Source organism: Caloenas nicobarica, chromosome 1 (assembly GCF_036013445.1).
Source record: "Caloenas nicobarica isolate bCalNic1 chromosome 1, bCalNic1.hap1, whole genome shotgun sequence".
Taxonomy (NCBI): Eukaryota; Metazoa; Chordata; class Aves; order Columbiformes; family Columbidae; genus Caloenas; species Caloenas nicobarica.
Genome location: NC_088245.1, coordinates 87994513 through 88013160, shown reverse-complemented (window position 1 = coordinate 88013160; position 18648 = coordinate 87994513). Strand labels below are relative to the sequence as shown.

Genomic DNA, 18648 nt, shown 5'->3' with positions numbered 1-18648 from the left:
AAGTGCAATTCTCATTTTTCACACAGGGAAAACAGTGCCTGAGAAATGTTAACATTCACGTTACTGTGTGTCGTGGTTTGATCGTGGGGAGACAATATAAAAACCACGGCAGATTGTATTTCTCTTAACCTCTTCTCCCTTCCCCCTTGCCTCCCTCTTTCTCCTCCCCCTTTTCACTACGGACAGGCGATTTTGAGAGGAGAGGAAAGGAAAAGAAAGGAAAGGAAGGGAAAGGAAAGGAAAGGAAAGGAAAGGAAAGGAGAGGAGAGGAGAGGAGAGGAGAGGAGAGGAGAGGAGAGGAGAGGAGAGGAGAGGAAAGGAAAGGAAAGGAAAGGAAAGGAAAGGCAGAGAGAAGAGAGCTGGAAAATTTGACAACGTTTTACTAATGCTACTAAATAAACATAGAGAAAAATAACGCAGAACAAGTCTTATAGAACCAGCCTTGCAATTCCCAGCAGCTACTCTGGCAGGATCCTGCAGCCAACCGGAACTAGATTCAGTCTGCCACAACGCCTCAGCTTGCAGGGATGGCAGAAAAGAAGCAGAGACGAAGGAGAAGCAAAGCGAAGCAGCAGAAGACCCAGCAGAAGAGAGAGAGAGTCCTTTTGGTCTCCACCTTCTATATCCAGGATATCGTGAATGGGATGGAATACTCCAATTGGTCAATTCGTGGTCACCTGACTCAGACCACTTCCTCTCGTTGCTTCCCCCAATCACCCAGGACATGCTGCTTGCCCAGAGCAGGTACAGCGGGAGGCAGAGCAGGACAGCTTCCCTCTGACAGTGTCTCTGGCTCAGGAGTCCCACAGGAACGGCCTCCCCACAGCCAGGATTTCCACCCAGGCCTGTTCAGTCCTTGGCTTCTCGCTGGCACCTGTGGCAGAGGTCAGTCAGGGTGCTTTTTGAACCATCTGCTTTTCAGTAAGTGCTCTGGGAGTAAGCAAACAGGCCACGCAGAGCAACAGAGAACCTTCATGGCATGATGGAATCACAGATTTTTGGGTGGGAAAGGACTGCACCTCCTGCCCAGCACAGGGTCAGCAGCCCCAGGTTGCTCGGGGCTTTGTCCAGTCAGGTCTTGAAAATAGAGGAAATAATTTGTCAACATAAACCTTCTAGAATACCCACACAGTTCTCTGTTGGAGGCTCCAGATTCGGTGTCAGTCTGTGACGACTGAATCACACCACTCTCTTGGCTTTGCTGCCTCTTTAGATTTCTCGTCTTTCTTGAACACAAAACTTAACATGATTCATTTTGAAAACTTAGTAACTTGGAAAAGCAGCAGCTCTGTGTCTGGGAATTCAGCAGTAGTGACCTAAAGGGTGCAAAGGCACCCTTATAGTGTGGGCCTTAAGTCCTAAGTAACTTGAATCTTGCATCAGTCTTAAATACTCTGTTGTTTTGTTAAGGTGAAACCTCAGCTAGAAGAAAAAGAAGGGAAAACCTTTGATGTCTTCACTGCAGTGGAGTTTAAAACTCAGGTGGTTGCTGGAACAAACTACTTCATCAAGGTAGAGGACACTAGGCAATGTTGGTTGGTTGTTTTTACTTAACACGTATAATATTTGGAATGGTGGTTTTTTTTCTTTACTTACCTAGACAGGGGTGCTTATGATTTGGCCTTAATAAGAAAAAAATCTATACATTAAAAAAAAATCCACCCCCCATCTCCCTGTATTACATGGAGATGAGAGTACTTCCCTGTTTTCATAATGATTTTTACTTTTCGGTTCTTTTATGAAACTTAGATTTGGGGATAATTACACATCCGTGATGCTGAGCACTAACATTGCATTAAGTGAAGTCCAGGTGTGTGAAGACACAGTGAAGTGTCAAACCCACTGTGATTCTGCCTGTAGTGATGCCACACACAAACCCAAGCACCTGTGATGAAAGCATTGAAGTGCTGCTTGTGCCAGACAAGATTAGAGCATTTTACATGTATTTAATAGATTACTCACTTCTGTGCAGCCCTGGTTCCCTAGATGTACATTCCCTGTCTCAGGCATAGGGAGCATTAACAAGCATAGAAGGATTAGAGGGTCATAAAGTCATAACTCCACAAAGTCAGAACTCTCAGTCTGGTTTAGAACAAGACCACATCTTCTGAGGTGATGGTTTTTCTTACCACCTCTCTGCTTCTACCATCCTCAAGACACACCAGTCTGACCACCCCTCTTGCTGAAGGTTGCTGTTACTCCGTGGAACTCACAGGTTTTTATGTTTTGCAGGTCCATGTTGGCAATGATGAGTTCATGCACCTGCGGGTGTTCAGGAGCCTTCCTCACGAGAACAAGCCGCTGAGTCTCCACAGTTACCAGAGCAGCAAGACTAAGCAGGATGAACTGGCTTTTTTCTAGCAAGCTTCTGTCTTGTGCATTTTCCTGATTGGTTCTGATCTGCATTTTCTATAGGGTGCAAAATGTTGATTCCTGTGCCTACAAAGGAGCAAAGTAAATGTGTTGGGGTTTTTTTTAACTTCCCGCTGGAAAACATCAGTTGCTTTTATGCCATTCCATTCCTGTGCAATATCTAAATTTTAGAGTCACACGGTTCTCCTTTCACCTACACTAACGCAAATCCAAGTAGCTGCACTGACTTCAGTGCAACATGACTGGAATACTGCGGCTGAGTCCTGTTTGTGGACTTCCCTGGTTTAGAAACTGAAAGGGGAGTGACACTGGCATTCTGTATTTGCAGCAAGGAGCGAGAGGAAAACCCAGATCTCTTCTGTGCTATTTTGCAACTGTGAATATATCTGTAGATTTAAATTGTGCTATGTATTTTCTTGGCAAAGACCTGAAGAGAGACCAAAGTGGTTTTGAAAGCAAGAGGAGGATTATTGTCTTTTGAAACAAACATACCCGTGGTGATCATGTTGATCCTCTTGCAGCAGCAGGATATAATGTCCAGTAGAGGGGGTATGCCTTTAAAACCAGAACTGAACTCAGTTCTCAGTCCTAAGGAAAAGTCCTGGAAAGGAACTTAAGCTGGACAAGCATTTCTGCATTAATAACAATAAACATTTCTCTTGAATCGAAAGGGCATATTTGACTTTGAGTAGTGTTTCACTGTTCTCTTTTCTGGTTTTCAATATTGGTTATGTTGCTCAGATGTTGGTTTTTTTTTTTTTTCCATGAGTGTTTTTCATATTCCTTATAACCTTAGGTTTATTCCAGTCTTTTAGTTAGAAATTAGAAAGGAACACTAAGGAAAATGCAGTCCCTCTGTGCTGCGTGGAGCAGGGCACCTGCTAACAGAGGGCATGGGAAAGGCTGAGGCACTCGATGCTGCCTTTGTCTCAGCCTTTATTGGTAGGACTTGCCTACAGGAATTTGAGGTGCCTAAGATGAGCAGGCAAGTCTGGAGAAAAGAAGACTTTCCTCAGCAGAGCTGGACCAGGCATGGGGCACACCTAAACCAGACTTAGGCAATGCCATGGGGTGTGAGGGGATGCATCCATGGATGCTGAGGGCCAGTGTCATTGCAAGGCCACACTCAAGGACCTTTGAAAGGTCATGTGCACTGGGGGAGGTTCCCCAGGACTGGAAGCAAGAAAACATCACTTCTATGTTGAAGACGGGCAAGAAGGAGAACCTGGAGCACTACAGGCTCATCAGCGTCACCTCAGTCCCTGGGAAGGCGCTGGAGCAAATGGTTCTGGAAGTCATTTCCACACATATTAAAGACAAAAAGGCAATTGGAAGTAGTCGGCATGGATTTACAAAGGGGAAGTCATGCTTCATCAACCTCATAGCCTGCTATGATTAGATATCCATCCTCTCTCAATTTGCCAAGATGTTTGTTGTTTACTTTGGTAAGGCTTTTGATGCTGTTCTCCATAACACCTCATAGATGAGCTGCTTAAGTGTGTGCCAGAGAAGTGGACTGCAAACTCGCTGAGCTGCTGTGCTCAAAAAGTTCAGCACCACAAGGTCCAGCCAGAGATCAGCGACCAGTGGTGTAGACTGTAGAATTGGCAAGCAGCTTTGAGAGGAGAGAGCATGGTGACCTTACCTGTGTGTTACTGGGCTTTTTGTTGCAGGTGTGCTCTGTGGGGGTGTGTAACCAGCATTGCTTAGAAGGAGCATGTTCTGTCTCCTGAATATTAAGGGGTCTTACATGCTTTTTCTCATAGCAGCCCAGGGAGTTCCCACACAGACCCTCCCCAAACAGGGAAAAATTGGAGACCCTAAGTCTGGCTTATTATAGCGCTTCTTCTGCCTTGAATAGTATTTCAGAGCCCACTTGAGTTTTAGCCAGGCAGCAGACCTAGACATGACATGCAGTAGATGAACAAATAGCTTTCAAAACTTATTTTATTTTTGCACATTTACTGACACAGGCAGAAACCACACACATCTTGCAGAAGTGAGGCACCATTCCTCATTGTCTCTCAGAAGTAGGTCAGAGGATCATCTCTGGTTTTCCCGGTCTGAAAACTGACAAGGCTGGGACAGTCGTTCTCAGCAGGGAGGCCCTGAAACACCCTTAAGTGGACATAGTTGTCATCAGAATCTTGGACCTAGAAACCAAAACAGTGGGAAAGTGAGGATCATGGGTGAAGCAGGTTCAAACAACAGGAAGAATATCTTTGCTCAGGAGCTGAATTTTAGGTTTCTCTCCCCTTTTACTTCAACAGCTCTTAACCCATCTGGATAGTAACTAACTGGTGCTGGAAACTCTATACACCTGTAGAGAACTGTAATAAAAACCTTCAGACTCATGCAAATGGAAAATGGGCAGCACTGCTGGAGTGTGGAAGCACCAGCAGGCACAACAGGAGAAAGGTTTGCAGGGCACTCTATTCAGGTCACAAAGATCCCAGCACATCAGCTGACAGCTTCTCCGGACACTCAGAGTAGGAAACAAGAGACACTGAGTAAATTTTAATGACTCAGGGCTGGGGCAAGGTGCAGAGACAGTGTCATCTCCCAGAAGGCACAGAAAGATCTAGCCACAGCCAGCACACGGTCCTAAGAAACCTGAAAGCCAGGATCCCTTGTCTGCAGAATTACTGCAAACACATCGGTGCCTGAACAGACAACTTGACACCTCTTGGTGCCTCTCAGAGTAGGGCGAGTGGCTGAAATAAATAATTTTTAAAATAAACTCACCTTCCCCTCCAGCAAGTCCTCCCACTAAGGCTTGCTACTACAGAGCTGTGCATGATTTCATACATACAGAGCCAAGCACAAGTTTTCTCTCTGTTTGAGGTCTATGGCATTAAGGGAAAGTTTAATGCCTTAGGCTCCAGGAGGTTTTTGCATGCCTTCTGGAGGCTGCACTGTTTCTCTTGGTCTGGATTATATCTCGTCTGCAAGTCTGTTGGTAAAATTTAGCAATGTGGAGAATTCAGAAGGATAAAAGAAAACAACCTTGTGACAGAGGTCTTTCCAGCTACTGCTAAAATGAATAACTGCTTCCTGCCACTTGCAAGAATGGGAAAACGAGACCCATCATCAGTTTTCAGTGCTATAAAATGGATTTCTTCCAAGTTCACTAACATGTCAGTCTTTATTTCCGAGTAGTTTGCTCATGAGGCTCAGCATGGACAGCAAACAAGTATCTTATATTGCCTGAGTCAGCAACAGGATGGCACTAAGTGAAGAAATGCAATTAGACGTGACTTCTGGTTTCACTGCAGCCTTCCTGTAAATTGTTACTCTTTATCACTCAGTACCTTGTCCACAAAGCGAAAGCGCATCTCAGAGGAGCCAGGGAAGGATAAACGCCATTTATGTAAGTAAGACTTGCATTAGCCATAGAATACATACTCGGTCAGTACAATCCCCTGGTGCCCAGAGAGCAGAAATAAGTGTTCAAGAGTTGTTTTAGCAGTGTCTGTCCTTCCTGGGATCAACTAAGTATGAGAAACTTAGAGCAAATGCTCATAATGTCTCTGCAGAACTACTAAATCCCAAACCGACTCTTGTCGAGGGAGCACATCCTACCAGGTGTAAGTCTGTGCACATGTGCGGTTCAGATACAGCAATCGCATCCAGTGTTTGCTCTGCTGCCAGAAAGCCAGCCTGCCACTAAGCAGTGCTTTCCGGCCTTCACTCGCAAAATAGGCCCAGCAATTACTTCCGCGTTACTTCACAGAAAGCTGCTCAAATCCACGGTTAAGATTTTCTAGTAGAGGATGAACAGCACTATCAGAGGGCTCCAAATTAAGCAGTACCTGTTTTTCCTCCACAACAGAAAGGGGGCTTTGGAAGTACAGAAAAACCAGCAGGCAGGCTGCTCCTCTGCAGCACATGACACAGAACCAAAACATCAGCATGCATGCTTGCCTGCAAAACTGGTCAGCCGAGCATGAGATGCTTGCATGAAATTAAAAAATTCACTCTAACTCTCCATCAGATCCTCAGGCTCACCCCCAATTGATCCTAATAAACACAATTGGAGGACACAGAGGCAATAGGAAAGCTCCTTTGCCTTTGAAGGAAACAGGAGAGTAGAGTTATGACTAATTTAAATCATTTGAGCTGATAAGGCAATCTACAGTCTTTGACTGTGATGATCCTAAGAAAGTTATCATTCACATCCGAAGCAGCACAGTGCATGTTTTATAAGTTTCTATGTTCCTGTTGTACAGTAGCGCCAAACAGAGGAATTTTATAAGCATCTGGAGATAGTCCATAACTCTATTAGTCACATCAGATGGTTTTCTACGACAAAGCACTCCTTCCTATAATATATACAAACCTTAATAAAGTAGTTTGTTCCAGCAACCACCTGAGTCCTATATGATATGGCTTTAAAGATTTCACATGTCTTGTTTACTCTGCTTTCAAATTGTAGCTTCACCTGTAAAAAGAAAGGGAAGAATGGTTGGCAGGTTCGTATTTAGGCTTTACTTTCACAGCTACCACTGTAATTTTCATCCTTTCAAACACACACCCTTAGTGAATTAAACCCTGGAGCCCCCAAATAAATAGGCAATCCAAGAGACTCCTGGAGTGCATTGAGGATAACTTCCTAAGCCAGGTAACAGACAGCCCTACCAGGGGAGATGCGATACCGGACCCGATAGTCACTAACGAGAGTGAGCTAATTGGTGACATCAAGACTGGAGGCAGCCTGGGCTGCAGTGATCATGTGCACATGGAGTTCACAGTCCTGAGGGATGTGGGATGGCTGAAGGGTAAAGTCAGGACACTGAATTTTAGGAAAGCCAACTTGCAGCTCTTCAAGGAGCTGGGCAGCAGGACCCCCTGGGAAACTGCCCTCAGGGACAAGGGAGCAGAACACAGCTGGCAGATCTTTAAGGACGCTTTCCATAGAAAACAAGAGATCTCTCGATCCCCGGGTGTAAGAAATTGGGTAAGGAAGTCAAGAGGTGGCTGAGTTGAGACCTGCTGGTCAAACTAAAGGGCAAGAAGGGAATGCACAGGCAGTGGAAGCAGGGACAGGTATCCCAGAAAGAGTATAGGGACACTGCCCCGCTGTGCAGAGATGAGGTGAGGAAGGGCAAGGCACAGCTGGAGCTGAATTTGGCAAGAGACACAAAGAATAACAAGAAGGGCTTCTGCACGTCATCCAGATGAGGAAAGTCAAAGAAAGTGTGTCCCCCCTGATGAGCAAGACTGGCAAACTGGTTAACAATGAACAAGGAGAAGACTGAGGTACTTCTTTGCCTCAGTCTTCACTGGTAAGCTCTCTGCCCACACTTCCCGAATAGATGAACTGCAAGAAGGGGACTGGGGAACAAAGTCCCTCCCACTGTAAGAGAAGACCAGGCTTGTGACCAGTTGAGGGACCTGAACATACATCAATCTATGGGACCTGGTGAGATGCATCCCAGAGTCCCGGGGAAATTGGCTGATGTAGTTGCCAAGCCACTCTCCATGATATTTGAGAAGTCATGGCAGTCAGGTGAAGTCCCTGGTGGCTGGAAAAATGGAATTATTGCACCCATTTTTAAAAAGCATGGAAAAGAGCACCCCGGGAACTACCGACTTGTCGGCCTCACCTCTGTGCCTGGAAAGATCATGCGACAGATCCTCCTAGAAGCTGTGCTAAGGCATATGGAAGACAAGGAGGTGATTCAGGACAGCCAGCGTGGCTTCACCAAGGGCAAGTCCCACCTGACCAACCTAGTGGCCTTCCATGGTGGAGTGACTACCTCACTGAACAAAGGAAGGGCTACGGATGTCGTCTATCTGGACTTCTGTAAAGCTTTTGACATGGTCCCTCACAACATCCTTCCCTCTATGTTGGAGAGGTATGGATTTGATGGGTGGACTGTTCAGTGGATGAGGAATTGGCAAGATGATTGCATCCAGAGAGTGGTAGTCAAAGGCCCAGTGTCTGGATGGACACAGGTGAAAAGTGGTGTCCCTCAGCGATCCGCACTGGGACCAGTAACTCTTTAACATCATCATCAATGACACAGACAGTGAGACTGAGTACACCCTCAGCAAGTTCACGGATGACGCCAAGCTGAGTGGTGCAGTTGACATGCCTGAGGCACATGATGCCATCCAAAGGGACCTGGACAAGCTTGAGAAGTGAGCCCATATGATCCTCATGAAGTTCAACGAGGCCAAGTGCAAGGTCCTGCACCTGGATTGAGGCAACCCCTGGTATCAATACAGGCTGGAGGATGAAGGGATTGAGAACAGCCCTGCAGAGAAGGCCTTGGGGGATACTGGTGGATGAAAGACTGGACATGAGCTGGCAATGTGCGCTTGCAGCTCAGAAGGCCGATTGTATCTTGGGCTGCATCAAAAGCAGCATGGCCGGCAGGTTCTGGGAGGGGATTCTGCCCCTCGCCTCCACTCTGGTGAGACCCCACCTGGAGTCCTGTGTCCAGCTCTGGAGCCCTCAGTACAGCAAAGACATGGACCTGTTGGAGAGGGGCCAGAGGAGGCCACAACAATCATCAGAAGGGTGGAACAGCTCTCCTGTGAGGAAAGGCTGAGAGAGTCAGGGTTGTTCAGCCTGGAGAAGAGAAGGTTCCAGGGAGACCTTATTGCAGCCTTTCAGTACTTAAAAGGGGCCGATAAGAAGGATAGGGACAGACTTTTTAGCGGGGCCTCCTGCGACAGGACAAGGGGTAATGGTTTTAAACCAAAGGAGGGGAGATTCAGACTAGACATGAGGAAGACATTTTGTACAATGAGGGTGGTGAAATACTGGCACAAGTTGCCCAGAGGTGGCAGATGCCCCATCCCTGGAGACATTCCAGGCCAGGCTGGACGGGGCTCTGAGCAACCTGATCTAGTTGAAGATGTCCCTGCCCATTGCAGGGGGGTTGGACTAGATGACCTTTGAAGGTCCCTTCCAACCCAAACTATTGTACGATTCCATGTTGATGGCCCGAGGCAGGGCAGAGGCATCCAGCAGCCCAGCAGAGGAGCGCAGCGTCACTCAGGAGCCTGCTCAGGCAGCCCCTGGGAGGGGCCAGCAGCGTGTCAGGGCTTCTCACCACACACCTGTTCCACAGAAACACACAGAATTACTTGGCTTTCTCAGTATGTACACCTACAGCTGGCTGCCATTCTCAGGGCATTCCTTCCCAGCAGGCGAGGCCCAGAAATTGCCCTAGAAACATCCAGATCCACTATGTCCAGGTAGCCAGAAATGATCATCTTACTCAGGCTCTTCATAAACTCTTACTCTGCTCTTCTTCCCAGCAGCTTCCGTGGGTTTTCTATCCCAGAGGAGCAATAGCAATACTTTTAGCTCGGGAGCTGCTAAATCCAGCAAACCAGGGAAAGTTCAATTTCCAACCTGCTCCAGCAGGCTGGGTCTGAGGGCTCCTAGGATGATCCTAAGCGGCATTTTTTGGTACATATTATTTCTCTCTCAGAACAAAACCAAGCCAGTTCTCTCCCTTTTTACCATCTCTCCCATCCTCTGGCCACTACATCCCCCACTTGTTATTTATGGACAGAGCCTTCAGTAAAATCAGGCAGGCAGACAGCTCCTTAATCCTCAGATGGAAAAATGTAAGATTCCTAAGCTCTTATCTAGCAGCTCCTTAAACCCAAAACCTTCCTCCATTTTAGGCAACAGCTGCGTAACAAGGAGAATGAATAAATAACATGCCCCAGCTCACTGACTATAGACAAGGCACAGGTATAATCCAAAGAGCAGAACAGATGTTGGGCATCCCAAGGTCTGCAGATGCTCTTCACAACTTCACTCAAATCACATGAATTGCTTCTCTGCTTTACAGAGCAGATTTCATCTCGGATACACACTGCAATAGGGCAGGATCTTTTGATCACCAGCGACACTGCCAAGCATTAAGAACATAGCTCGGTATCTGGCATGCTACAGTGTCCCAGCAGTGTTCAAAGGAGGCCCTTAAGCAATTTCACAGGCTCATTAGTCAAACTTCACAGCCCCCAGCAGGCAGGAGACTTTGCCCTCCCTGTCCTACACATATGAGGCAACAGGAATTACAGGGACACCAAGGTGCTACGAGTCCTGCCCTAGGGTCTCTTCTCCACAGCTGAGGGAATTTATCACTGCAAGTGCTTCTCCTTCAACCACTTGTGCCAGCACAAGAGGAACAGCAGCACTGCTCCTGAGTAATTCAGTCGGTGCCTCACAAACAGTTTCAGATAATCCTTTTCTCTTTCTGTTCTGCCGTAAATTATCTCCCCTCTGATTAACCTGTTATCACATACTCCGTGCATGCGTGCTCAACTCTGGCAACCCCAACCGTGATTGACCAATACAGCCGTACAGTGGAAGAAGGCTCAGAGGAGCTGGGCAAGGGTGTATGTGCCCACGAATCTCAGAAAATAATGCAGGGTGTGACAGACCACAGCTTCTGCAAAGCAGCTGACATTAGCTCAACACAATGCAGACCAGAGGGTGCTTGTTTTAGATAAACCGCTCTGTCAGTTGAGTGGATCGACTGAGGGTGTCACTCCCTGAGTTCATTTAAAGAACGGTGAACACTGCCCTAAGTGAGCCAGGTCAGCATGGAGACAATGAATACGTGGCTCCACCCAACACGCAGTACAAAAAGTCAACAACAAACAAAAGAATTTGGAATACAATAGTGGGCTTGAGCTAGCCTCAGCACATGTTCTCCCTCCTGGTGGCTGAGAACGCCCAGCATCATGACAGTGAGCATATTCTAAAGAACAGTGATGGAGATCATATCTGTATTGTGATTGAAGTGTATTTTGCAATTGCTTTATTTTGCTAAGAGGAACCTAAATCAGAAACCTCATGTAACACCAAATATCTTCAAATGAGTCTGATATTAAACATTATACCCTCCATGTGTGGAATATCTAAAAGAACCTGGTCAGAGAATACTGGACTCTGGCATCAGCCTACGCAGCCCCTTTACACGTCTCACCGGGTGGCACAGCCCAGCTCACCTTAGCCTGGTTTTATCATTGCCTGGTCTCAGCCTGCAAGCTCACGGGAGACGCGGATTGGTACTTGTCCTGGTTTTGGCTGGGACAGAGTTAATTTTCTACCCAGTAGCCGGTACATGGTGCTGTGTTTTGGATTTAGTATGAGAACAGCATTGACAATACACTGATGTTTTAGCTGTTCTTAAGTAGCCAAGGACTTTTCAGCTCCTGTGCCAGGTGCACAAGAAGCTGAGAGGGCACACAGCCAGGACAGGTGACCCAAGCTGCCCAAAGGGATATTCGACATTATATGACGTCATGCTCAGCATACAGTTTGGGCAAAGCTGGCTGGAGGAACTGCTGCTTGGGGACAGACTAAGCATCAACCACCAGCTGGCGAGCAATTGCATTGTCCATCACTCATCTTGTATATTCTTTTATCTTTGGGGTTTTTTTCTCTTCTGCTGCCTTAGTAAACTCAACCTCAACTCAATTGCAAACCAGGGGGTTTACTTTTTTTCCCTCTTTCTCCTTCCCATCCTGCTGCACGGAAGGGGGAAGCAAGTGGCTGCATGGTGCTTAGTTGCCAGCTGGGGATAAACCATGCCAGTGCTGGTGCAAACTCTGTCCTCCGTGGTGCAGCAAAGGAGGGACATGGGAACCCTGCACACACAGGAGTGTGCAGCAGTATTGGCCAACATGTTCAGCCCCACGACTTCCTATTTTTGTTTCCTCAAGGAGGGTTTAAGTTCAGCTTTCTGCAGTTGCCAAAGGGGGTAGAGCCCATCTTTCAGAGCTGGGAGGGTGAAGGGGATTAGTCGGGTGGGTAAGAACACAACATGGGAGACACAGAAGCAGCTTTCCCATGCCATAGTGTCCCCCTCTGGCTTCTCAGGATGCACTTTATACCCTTGGAAGAGCTGCTGCACTGCAGGGCTCTAGAGGATCTGCAGAGGTGCTGTTTACAGAGCTACTTCCAGGACAGGAAGTGATTTACCCATAGCCTCGTGCTGTATATATCTTGTTTTAATGCCTACTACCACATGGTTTGTACTATCCATGTCCTTCAGTGAGGAATTAATTCTACCAGGTACAATCTTCTCCCTTCCAATACACCACCTTTAATTTCAAACAAGCAGCCTCAATGCTGGCATAGTAGAGTTGGCCTTCCAGCTGCACCCAAATGTTAACTGGAGGTGGCCAGTTATGGTCATGGACAAGGATGAGACAGAGAAATGCCTTGTCTCAGTCTTACCGGCACACTGCCTATGCAGAATGCTGAGAAATACTGGCTGGCAATCAAGGGGAATCCCATTTTCCGCACAAGCTTCTTCAGTTTAAACACTGGTTCAAAATCACCACCTGGTCTCCCAGCCTTTGCACAAGCTTCAAGACTCGACCCTTTGCACACAGAGACTTTATCTTTAGATAGGCTGCAACTCACCTTGTCAACAATTTCCTGCACTTCGGGAGTAGCAGGCTTGGTCTCAGATAAGCCCCCAAGAGTCGGCGACATAGTGGCAGGTAACTGCTCTGAAGTGATGGTGGTTCTGAAGAAGGAAGTTCAGCGCAGTCTGAGCAGAGTCACCAGACATCTCGTATATATACACATATACATGTGTCATGGAATCATGTGACTTATAACATGTGGAACCTACCATTACTGAACTAGAGAATGAGAAAAACAGGGAAAACGGGGAAAAACTATGTAAAGCACTGATAGTAATACTAAATGTAAGAAGCACTTTAAAAAATCTTAAGTGCATGTAGTAAATCTGAAGTGTATATAGTCTTTATGTTAATAAGAAAAGCCAGCAACAGCCTCCAGCCACCCACAAGTTTGGGCTGAAACTTGAACCTCTTGCTTCTCCACCCATGTGCAGATGACTAGTCTGTGTGTTAAGGAAGTGGATCAAAATCACGCCCAAAATCACACCCCAAATCACACACTATTCAAGATCAGTAGCAAGCATGCAGTGATTTCCTGGTGCAGATCCCATTCAACTTGAAATTGCATTGTCTCCATATCCTTCAAAGCGGGAAACAGAGGCGTTTTACTTTCAGTGACTTTCCTTCCCTCTGCCCGACCAGAAAGGTGCCAAGGTAAACACCAAAACCAGAAGGGGAAAAAATAAATCCTAGGTTCAGGTAAGTACTGCAAATAAGTTATTTCTGCTTCTTTCCTGTCAAACCTGGAGTTGTATTCAAGCAAGCAGAATAACAACTGAATATGCTGTACCATTTACTTTTTTGTTGCAACTCCAGTGCCAGTTTCCTGGAAGACAAAGTACGATCCCTTGTACTACAGTAGTTGTGTGTGCACAATAGCTGTTCTAATTTCAAGGTACTTGTATATCACACACTGCTAAAATATCTAACATGCAGAGTATATACTCAGAAGTCTTCATTCTGCAGTTAGAGTTGAACAGACAACATAGTCACGTTCCTGACCATGTATGAATGTTCACAGCTCAAAACACATGCAACCTACTGAGGAAAGACCAGCAACTGTTAGCAGCCCGACCTGGTAAGGGAGAGCTAACACTTCAAGACCACAAAAAAACCTGCTTCCCTTCAGTATTCCTGCCATCTCCCTCCTCCAGCAAATGGGAGGAATGTTGTTCCAGAGAGGTAGCAACAGACCAGACAATTTTTAGTCCCTAGGGATGACTACATGGGAGGGGGTGAAATGAGAATACGTGCAGCACACAGGCAACAGGCATTTCTGCTGGAATCAGCACAAGGAATTAGCTAGAAACAAGCCTGTTCACAGGCACAGAGATGGTGACTGTGTAGCGCAGATTTATCAGTGTCGTAACTAGCCTACTGACGCTCCTCACAGATGACAAGAGATGCAATAGACAGCGTGGCGCCTTGAGATAACGTCTTTCTGAAGAATAACGTCCCCAGTTCTTGGGAATAAAGGGAATGGGAGGTGTTAAAGCTAGAAGTCTGCCATTTTCTCCAAATTCAGCACTCCAGATGCAGAGTTCCTCACAGCTCAATTCGTGGAGTTAAGAACATTTCAAGCTGAAGAGCTCGCACTCCTTTTGCACAAGACCCTGCTCATTCACTCAAATGCTCATCATCTGCCGCCACGTTGCTACCATGCCTCTTATTCACACGGCAGGACAGATGAGCTGACTGGAAGAGCCAGCTCACCTTACTGAAGCCAGAATTCACAGAATGCATCCAATAATCATACAGCACTAGTGCTAATACCAGGTATTTTATAAACTCCTCCACTCACCAGGATGCAGATCTCACTAAGTCTTGTGGCAAGAGATGTTGCTAAGATCCCCGAAACAGCATTACCCCTCTGGAGAACTCTGGCTTCTGATTAGTAAGAAATAACCCGGAGGAGCAAGTCTAGGAGGGTTAAGTTGTAATCTTTAGAAAACTCTAGGTATGAAACTAAAGACGTTAATGTCGTGCGGAAATCATTCATGGGACTCCATATTTCTGGGTTTGCTGGTTTTTTTACTTCAAAACATAAGAACTTTTTTCCCCCTAAAATGCACAGAGTTGTGCAGAAGGGAAGGAATATCAACACCCATTGTCAGCAAGCTGATGCCAGAGTTTACACAGGCAAATCAGTCTGTTCTCTTTCTGTGGGAGTGCTAATGGCTGTTCCAAACCCCAGTGATATTTGTAAGACTGGGATCCAGCACTCATCCTGCATACATAGTTCATGAAGTCACCTTGAAATGCTGATGTTTCACAGACCTGCTGTCAAAGATAATCAGTGGCAACAGACTGTCCCAGGCAACCCTCATCTACACCTCTCTCCATTTAAGCTTTGCATGTAATCAAACAGCATTTGGCCGCTGCCTTGACAAGAGCAGCCATCCCCATGCCTTCTCTTGTACATCATCGACAAGCTAGTGAGCATCTCCACTGTAGTATTTGAGATATTACACACCATTCCAGCCTGCCCTCGCCATTTGGATGGGTGGCAATTTCTCTTCACGTAACTGTACTGCTGTTACCTTGGAGAATCAGTGGTGGGAGAACTGCACTAGTACTATTCCAACAATGAAGAAACAAATCTTTGCAGATTGCAGGCCACTACTCTCTGGTCCTGTATAAGCATTTTAAGAAGTAGAGGCTACAGTCAATAAATCGCCAGCACCATAACAAAACAAAGCAAACACAAAAAACCCCCAAACTCCAGAGTTACGTATTTTTGAGTTGTTTTTAAACCAGACATGAAGCCACCTCTCTAGAAATGATTGTGAAAGCTAAGCCAGCAAGTCAGTCTTCTGGTTTCACAGTGTCAAGATATGTCATCGTGACTAGATGAAATGACACATGGTCTGCACCATTGTAACGGCTGCTAAAGGAAAGCAGCCCTCCATCTACCAATTGCGGATCTACTTGTCATCACCACAGCAACAACAGCCTTGACTTTCAAAATGCTGGTCTGCAAAAAAGGTTTCCCCTCCTGCTACCCACCCTGATTTCAAAATCACAGATGAGGCATGATGCTAGAATGGACAGGCGTCAGCAGACATAGAGATTTTACCTGACTGCGTTTAGTATGGCCCACAGCTCACACTAAGGCTGCTTACCTACCATCACAAACCATCCCACTTCACAGGCGGCTCTTAATTCCTCAATAAATGGCAAAGCCTTTTTCTCCTTCCCCGTGCTCCAGATCACGGCATGCAATTCCAGTGACTCACCTTAATGTTCCAGCAAGTTCAACAGCAGGATTCAAACAGCCTCTGATTCATGTAGTTTGCCGTGAGCTGCAAGAGATAATCCTCTGTGTTCAGAGCAAACTCAATAGGAGTGATTCAACCTCTTAGTGCAACCTTCTGTATACAATCTGCAAACACCTGAGGAGGGCATGTTTGGGACTTGGAACTGTCTACTGTCTTCTTCTGGTGTCAGAAGCTTTTCATATACAGGTGTGTATAGATCTACTTGTTTGGCCTTATATTCAAATGAAAAATAGTGCTACGTTGGGGTTTGGTTTTTTTTTTTTTTTTTACAGAGTTTTCTCATAACAAATGCTAAGCTGGGCTACTGTAAAAAAATAAAGAAAAATCTGCATATGTATCACATCCTTTTCACAGGTCATTTTTCACAGCATCTGCTTAAGTGAAGAAGTTTCCTCACAACAGCTGAGCAAACATCTGAATGGATAGAGGAGGACAGCGATTAATTATCATTACAGTCTCTAATTTCTACAGAAATACAAGATTAATTATTTCAAGACTACTGAAGTTGACTCTATACACACTGGCAGGCTTGTATCATACAATTGGCTTAAAAGGAGAATTCATCTCCACAGTTTTAGATCCAGGCCCTGGAGAAAACAAATATTTTAGACACCTATATTAGAGGTCAGTATTAGAGCACCAGCTTTGACATCAAAACTAACTGTTCTCAGCATCCCATCAGTGGACCATCTCCTGTGAAAATTAAGTTATTAGCAACTCAGCCCACAGTTCTGAGCAGTATTTGACTTCCACTTTGAGGATAAACAATTTAACAGTTGAAGAACAAACACATTTGCTGCTTTCAGACTTTCAGAAAAACAATGAGTGCTCCAACTGCAGTAAAGTTCTGCTTAGAGCAGTTGCAGTACTGACGTGCAGAAACAACTTCACAACCTAGAATGTTATAAAACTTTACATCTCGCAAGGTTATGAAGCAGGTATGTTTTATTCAACGTCGGGCGCATGAAGGATCATTCCTTTAGTCTTGCGCACGCCTTCTAACAATAGAAGGTGTGCTTATATACAGCAAGGTGTTACATATTCATAGAAAACCCAGGTACGGCTATACATATTCATAACCTTTCCCTGAGAAGGTGGTTCTTATTAAAATGAGTCCCAGGAAATCATTTCCATAGTCCCCTCCTTGAGCCCTCCCTGTTGCGCCTGCACAGTGTCACCTGGTGGTCTTGAGGAGGGGTCTTTGGAGGAAGGCTCCTTCAGCTTCGTCACTGTGAACTTTTTACCTTTGGTTTGGTATGATGAATTGACTTGAACCTAAACCGCCAAGTCAGTTGAAACCAGATTGATGCCCTCCTTTCTGCTGTAAATCTTTGTTGTCTCGTCTCCTCCAGGTTACATCTGGGTTCTGTAAAACTTCTTATCTTTTCATTCAATAAGGCTCTGTGTCTTAACATAGTACACAAAACTCTAGGCCCTTGCTACGTGGTTAACCCTTTAATTGTTAGTTCCCTGTAACAGTACTTTGGGAAAAAACGGAAAACCAACAAAGTTTGAACATTAGGACTTACACCCTCAAAGACTTCCAATATATTTCTGCCTCATTCTCAAAGAAAAGTGAGACTAAATGACTCTGCTGCCTAAAAATAAAGGCCGAGAAGGAAAGTATTGGACAAACAACTATAAAACAGATGATGTTGCATAGAACTTTGCCAGCTTGCAGGTTCATTCCCACATCTCCTTCCCACCTCCCATATATGCACAGCTTTTAAGGATGCAAGAGTATATAGTCATGTCAGCGCTGTAACTGAGCTCCAGTGTTCGCAAGATAGGGCCTGTATTTTTAAGGCTCTCTTCAAGTTCAGTGTTTCTTAAAGACTTATCACTAAATAAGAAATCCAGCTGGCAACCAAGCAAACCTTGTCATTTGACTGTCAGCCAATAGCTAATAAAAAATAAAGGTATAGTTGCAGCAGTTCTGCTTTCCTTATCTGCTTTTAAATGCTGTGTTACTACAGGGATGTTGCATTTAAACTTTTCTGAATACAACACTATGGCCAGAATCAATGGGATCAGGTATGCACCGCTGAAATGCAATTCACCTATAGAATCAATTCTAAAGGATCAGAAGGAAGGACAAAATAGGGTCACTGGATAGTTAACTGTCTCGTTCCTGAATGAGACACATCTTCACCCCCAACCCAGAGTGGTTTTAAGTGACACAACGTTCCCTATTTTAAAGAAAAAATGCAGAACTTAGTAACACAGACCAAAGGCCAGTGCACAACAGATGCTGCCTGTCAGCATTGTGGGAACAATGTCAAACCTGCATCTGCGTGCAACTCTGAACCAGTGCTGCTGGTGCTGAGTAGTTCAGAACAATACTGGCAGCTTCTTCCTTTCAGGTTGTAGTAGTTATTCCCACAAGCAGACCATGTTAACTGGTAGTTTAGCAAGCACCAGTTCAGAGAGAGTGCTGTCCTCCCAGCTCAGAGCTGGTTTTGACTGCTCCTTCCCCTCTAGGGCTGCTGAAGCTGTAGAAGTTCAAGAAAGATGCCAGTTTCTCATTGCATTTGAAAATTATTTTAATACTATTGTGGCAGTTGCAATTTCCCCCCACACGACCTGA

The 18648-nt window shown here is 45.6% G+C and overlaps 2 protein-coding genes across 2 annotated transcripts; one reads left to right on the top strand and one right to left on the bottom strand.

Moving 5' to 3' along the window:
- The first annotated feature begins 527 nt into the window (after nucleotides 1–527).
- Nucleotides 528–3041, top strand: LOC135990258 (cystatin-B-like). Its single transcript, XM_065637834.1, has 3 exons — nucleotides 528–635; nucleotides 1411–1512; nucleotides 2233–3041. Exons 1-3 carry the CDS (start codon nucleotides 528–530, stop codon nucleotides 2359–2361), a joined length of 339 nt encoding a protein of 112 aa, XP_065493906.1. The 3' UTR covers nucleotides 2362–3041.
- Nucleotides 3042–4360: 1319 nt separating this feature from the next.
- LOC136001315 (cystatin-A-like) lies at nucleotides 4361–12891 on the bottom strand. The gene is made up of 3 exons (XM_065655467.1): nucleotides 12779–12891; nucleotides 6713–6814; nucleotides 4361–4526 (listed from the first exon to the last, which is right to left on the bottom strand). The coding sequence occupies exons 1-3, from the start codon at nucleotides 12848–12850 to the stop codon at nucleotides 4398–4400; spliced, it is 303 nt and encodes a 100-aa protein (XP_065511539.1). The 5' UTR covers nucleotides 12851–12891; the 3' UTR covers nucleotides 4361–4397.
- Nucleotides 12892–18648: the final 5757 nt, after the last annotated feature.

Excerpts from the sequence above, each read along its gene's own strand:
- LOC135990258 (XM_065637834.1), top strand. The coding sequence starts at position 528 with ATGGCAGAAAAGAAGCAGAGACGAAGGAGAAGCAAAGCGAAGCAGCAG. Across the intron at positions 636-1,410 it reads CCTTCTATATCCAGGATATC|GTGAAACCTCAGCTAGAAGA; the intron begins GTGAATGGGATG and ends TGTTTTGTTAAG. Across the intron at positions 1,513-2,232 it reads GAACAAACTACTTCATCAAG|GTCCATGTTGGCAATGATGA; the intron begins GTAGAGGACACT and ends TATGTTTTGCAG.
- LOC136001315 (XM_065655467.1), bottom strand. The coding sequence starts at position 12,850 with ATGTCGCCGACTCTTGGGGGCTTATCTGAGACCAAGCCTGCTACTCCC. Across the intron at positions 6,815-12,778 it reads TGCAGGAAATTGTTGACAAG|GTGAAGCTACAATTTGAAAG; the intron begins GTGAGTTGCAGC and ends TTCTTTTTACAG. Across the intron at positions 4,527-6,712 it reads GAACAAACTACTTTATTAAG|GTCCAAGATTCTGATGACAA; the intron begins GTTTGTATATAT and ends TTTGGTTTCTAG.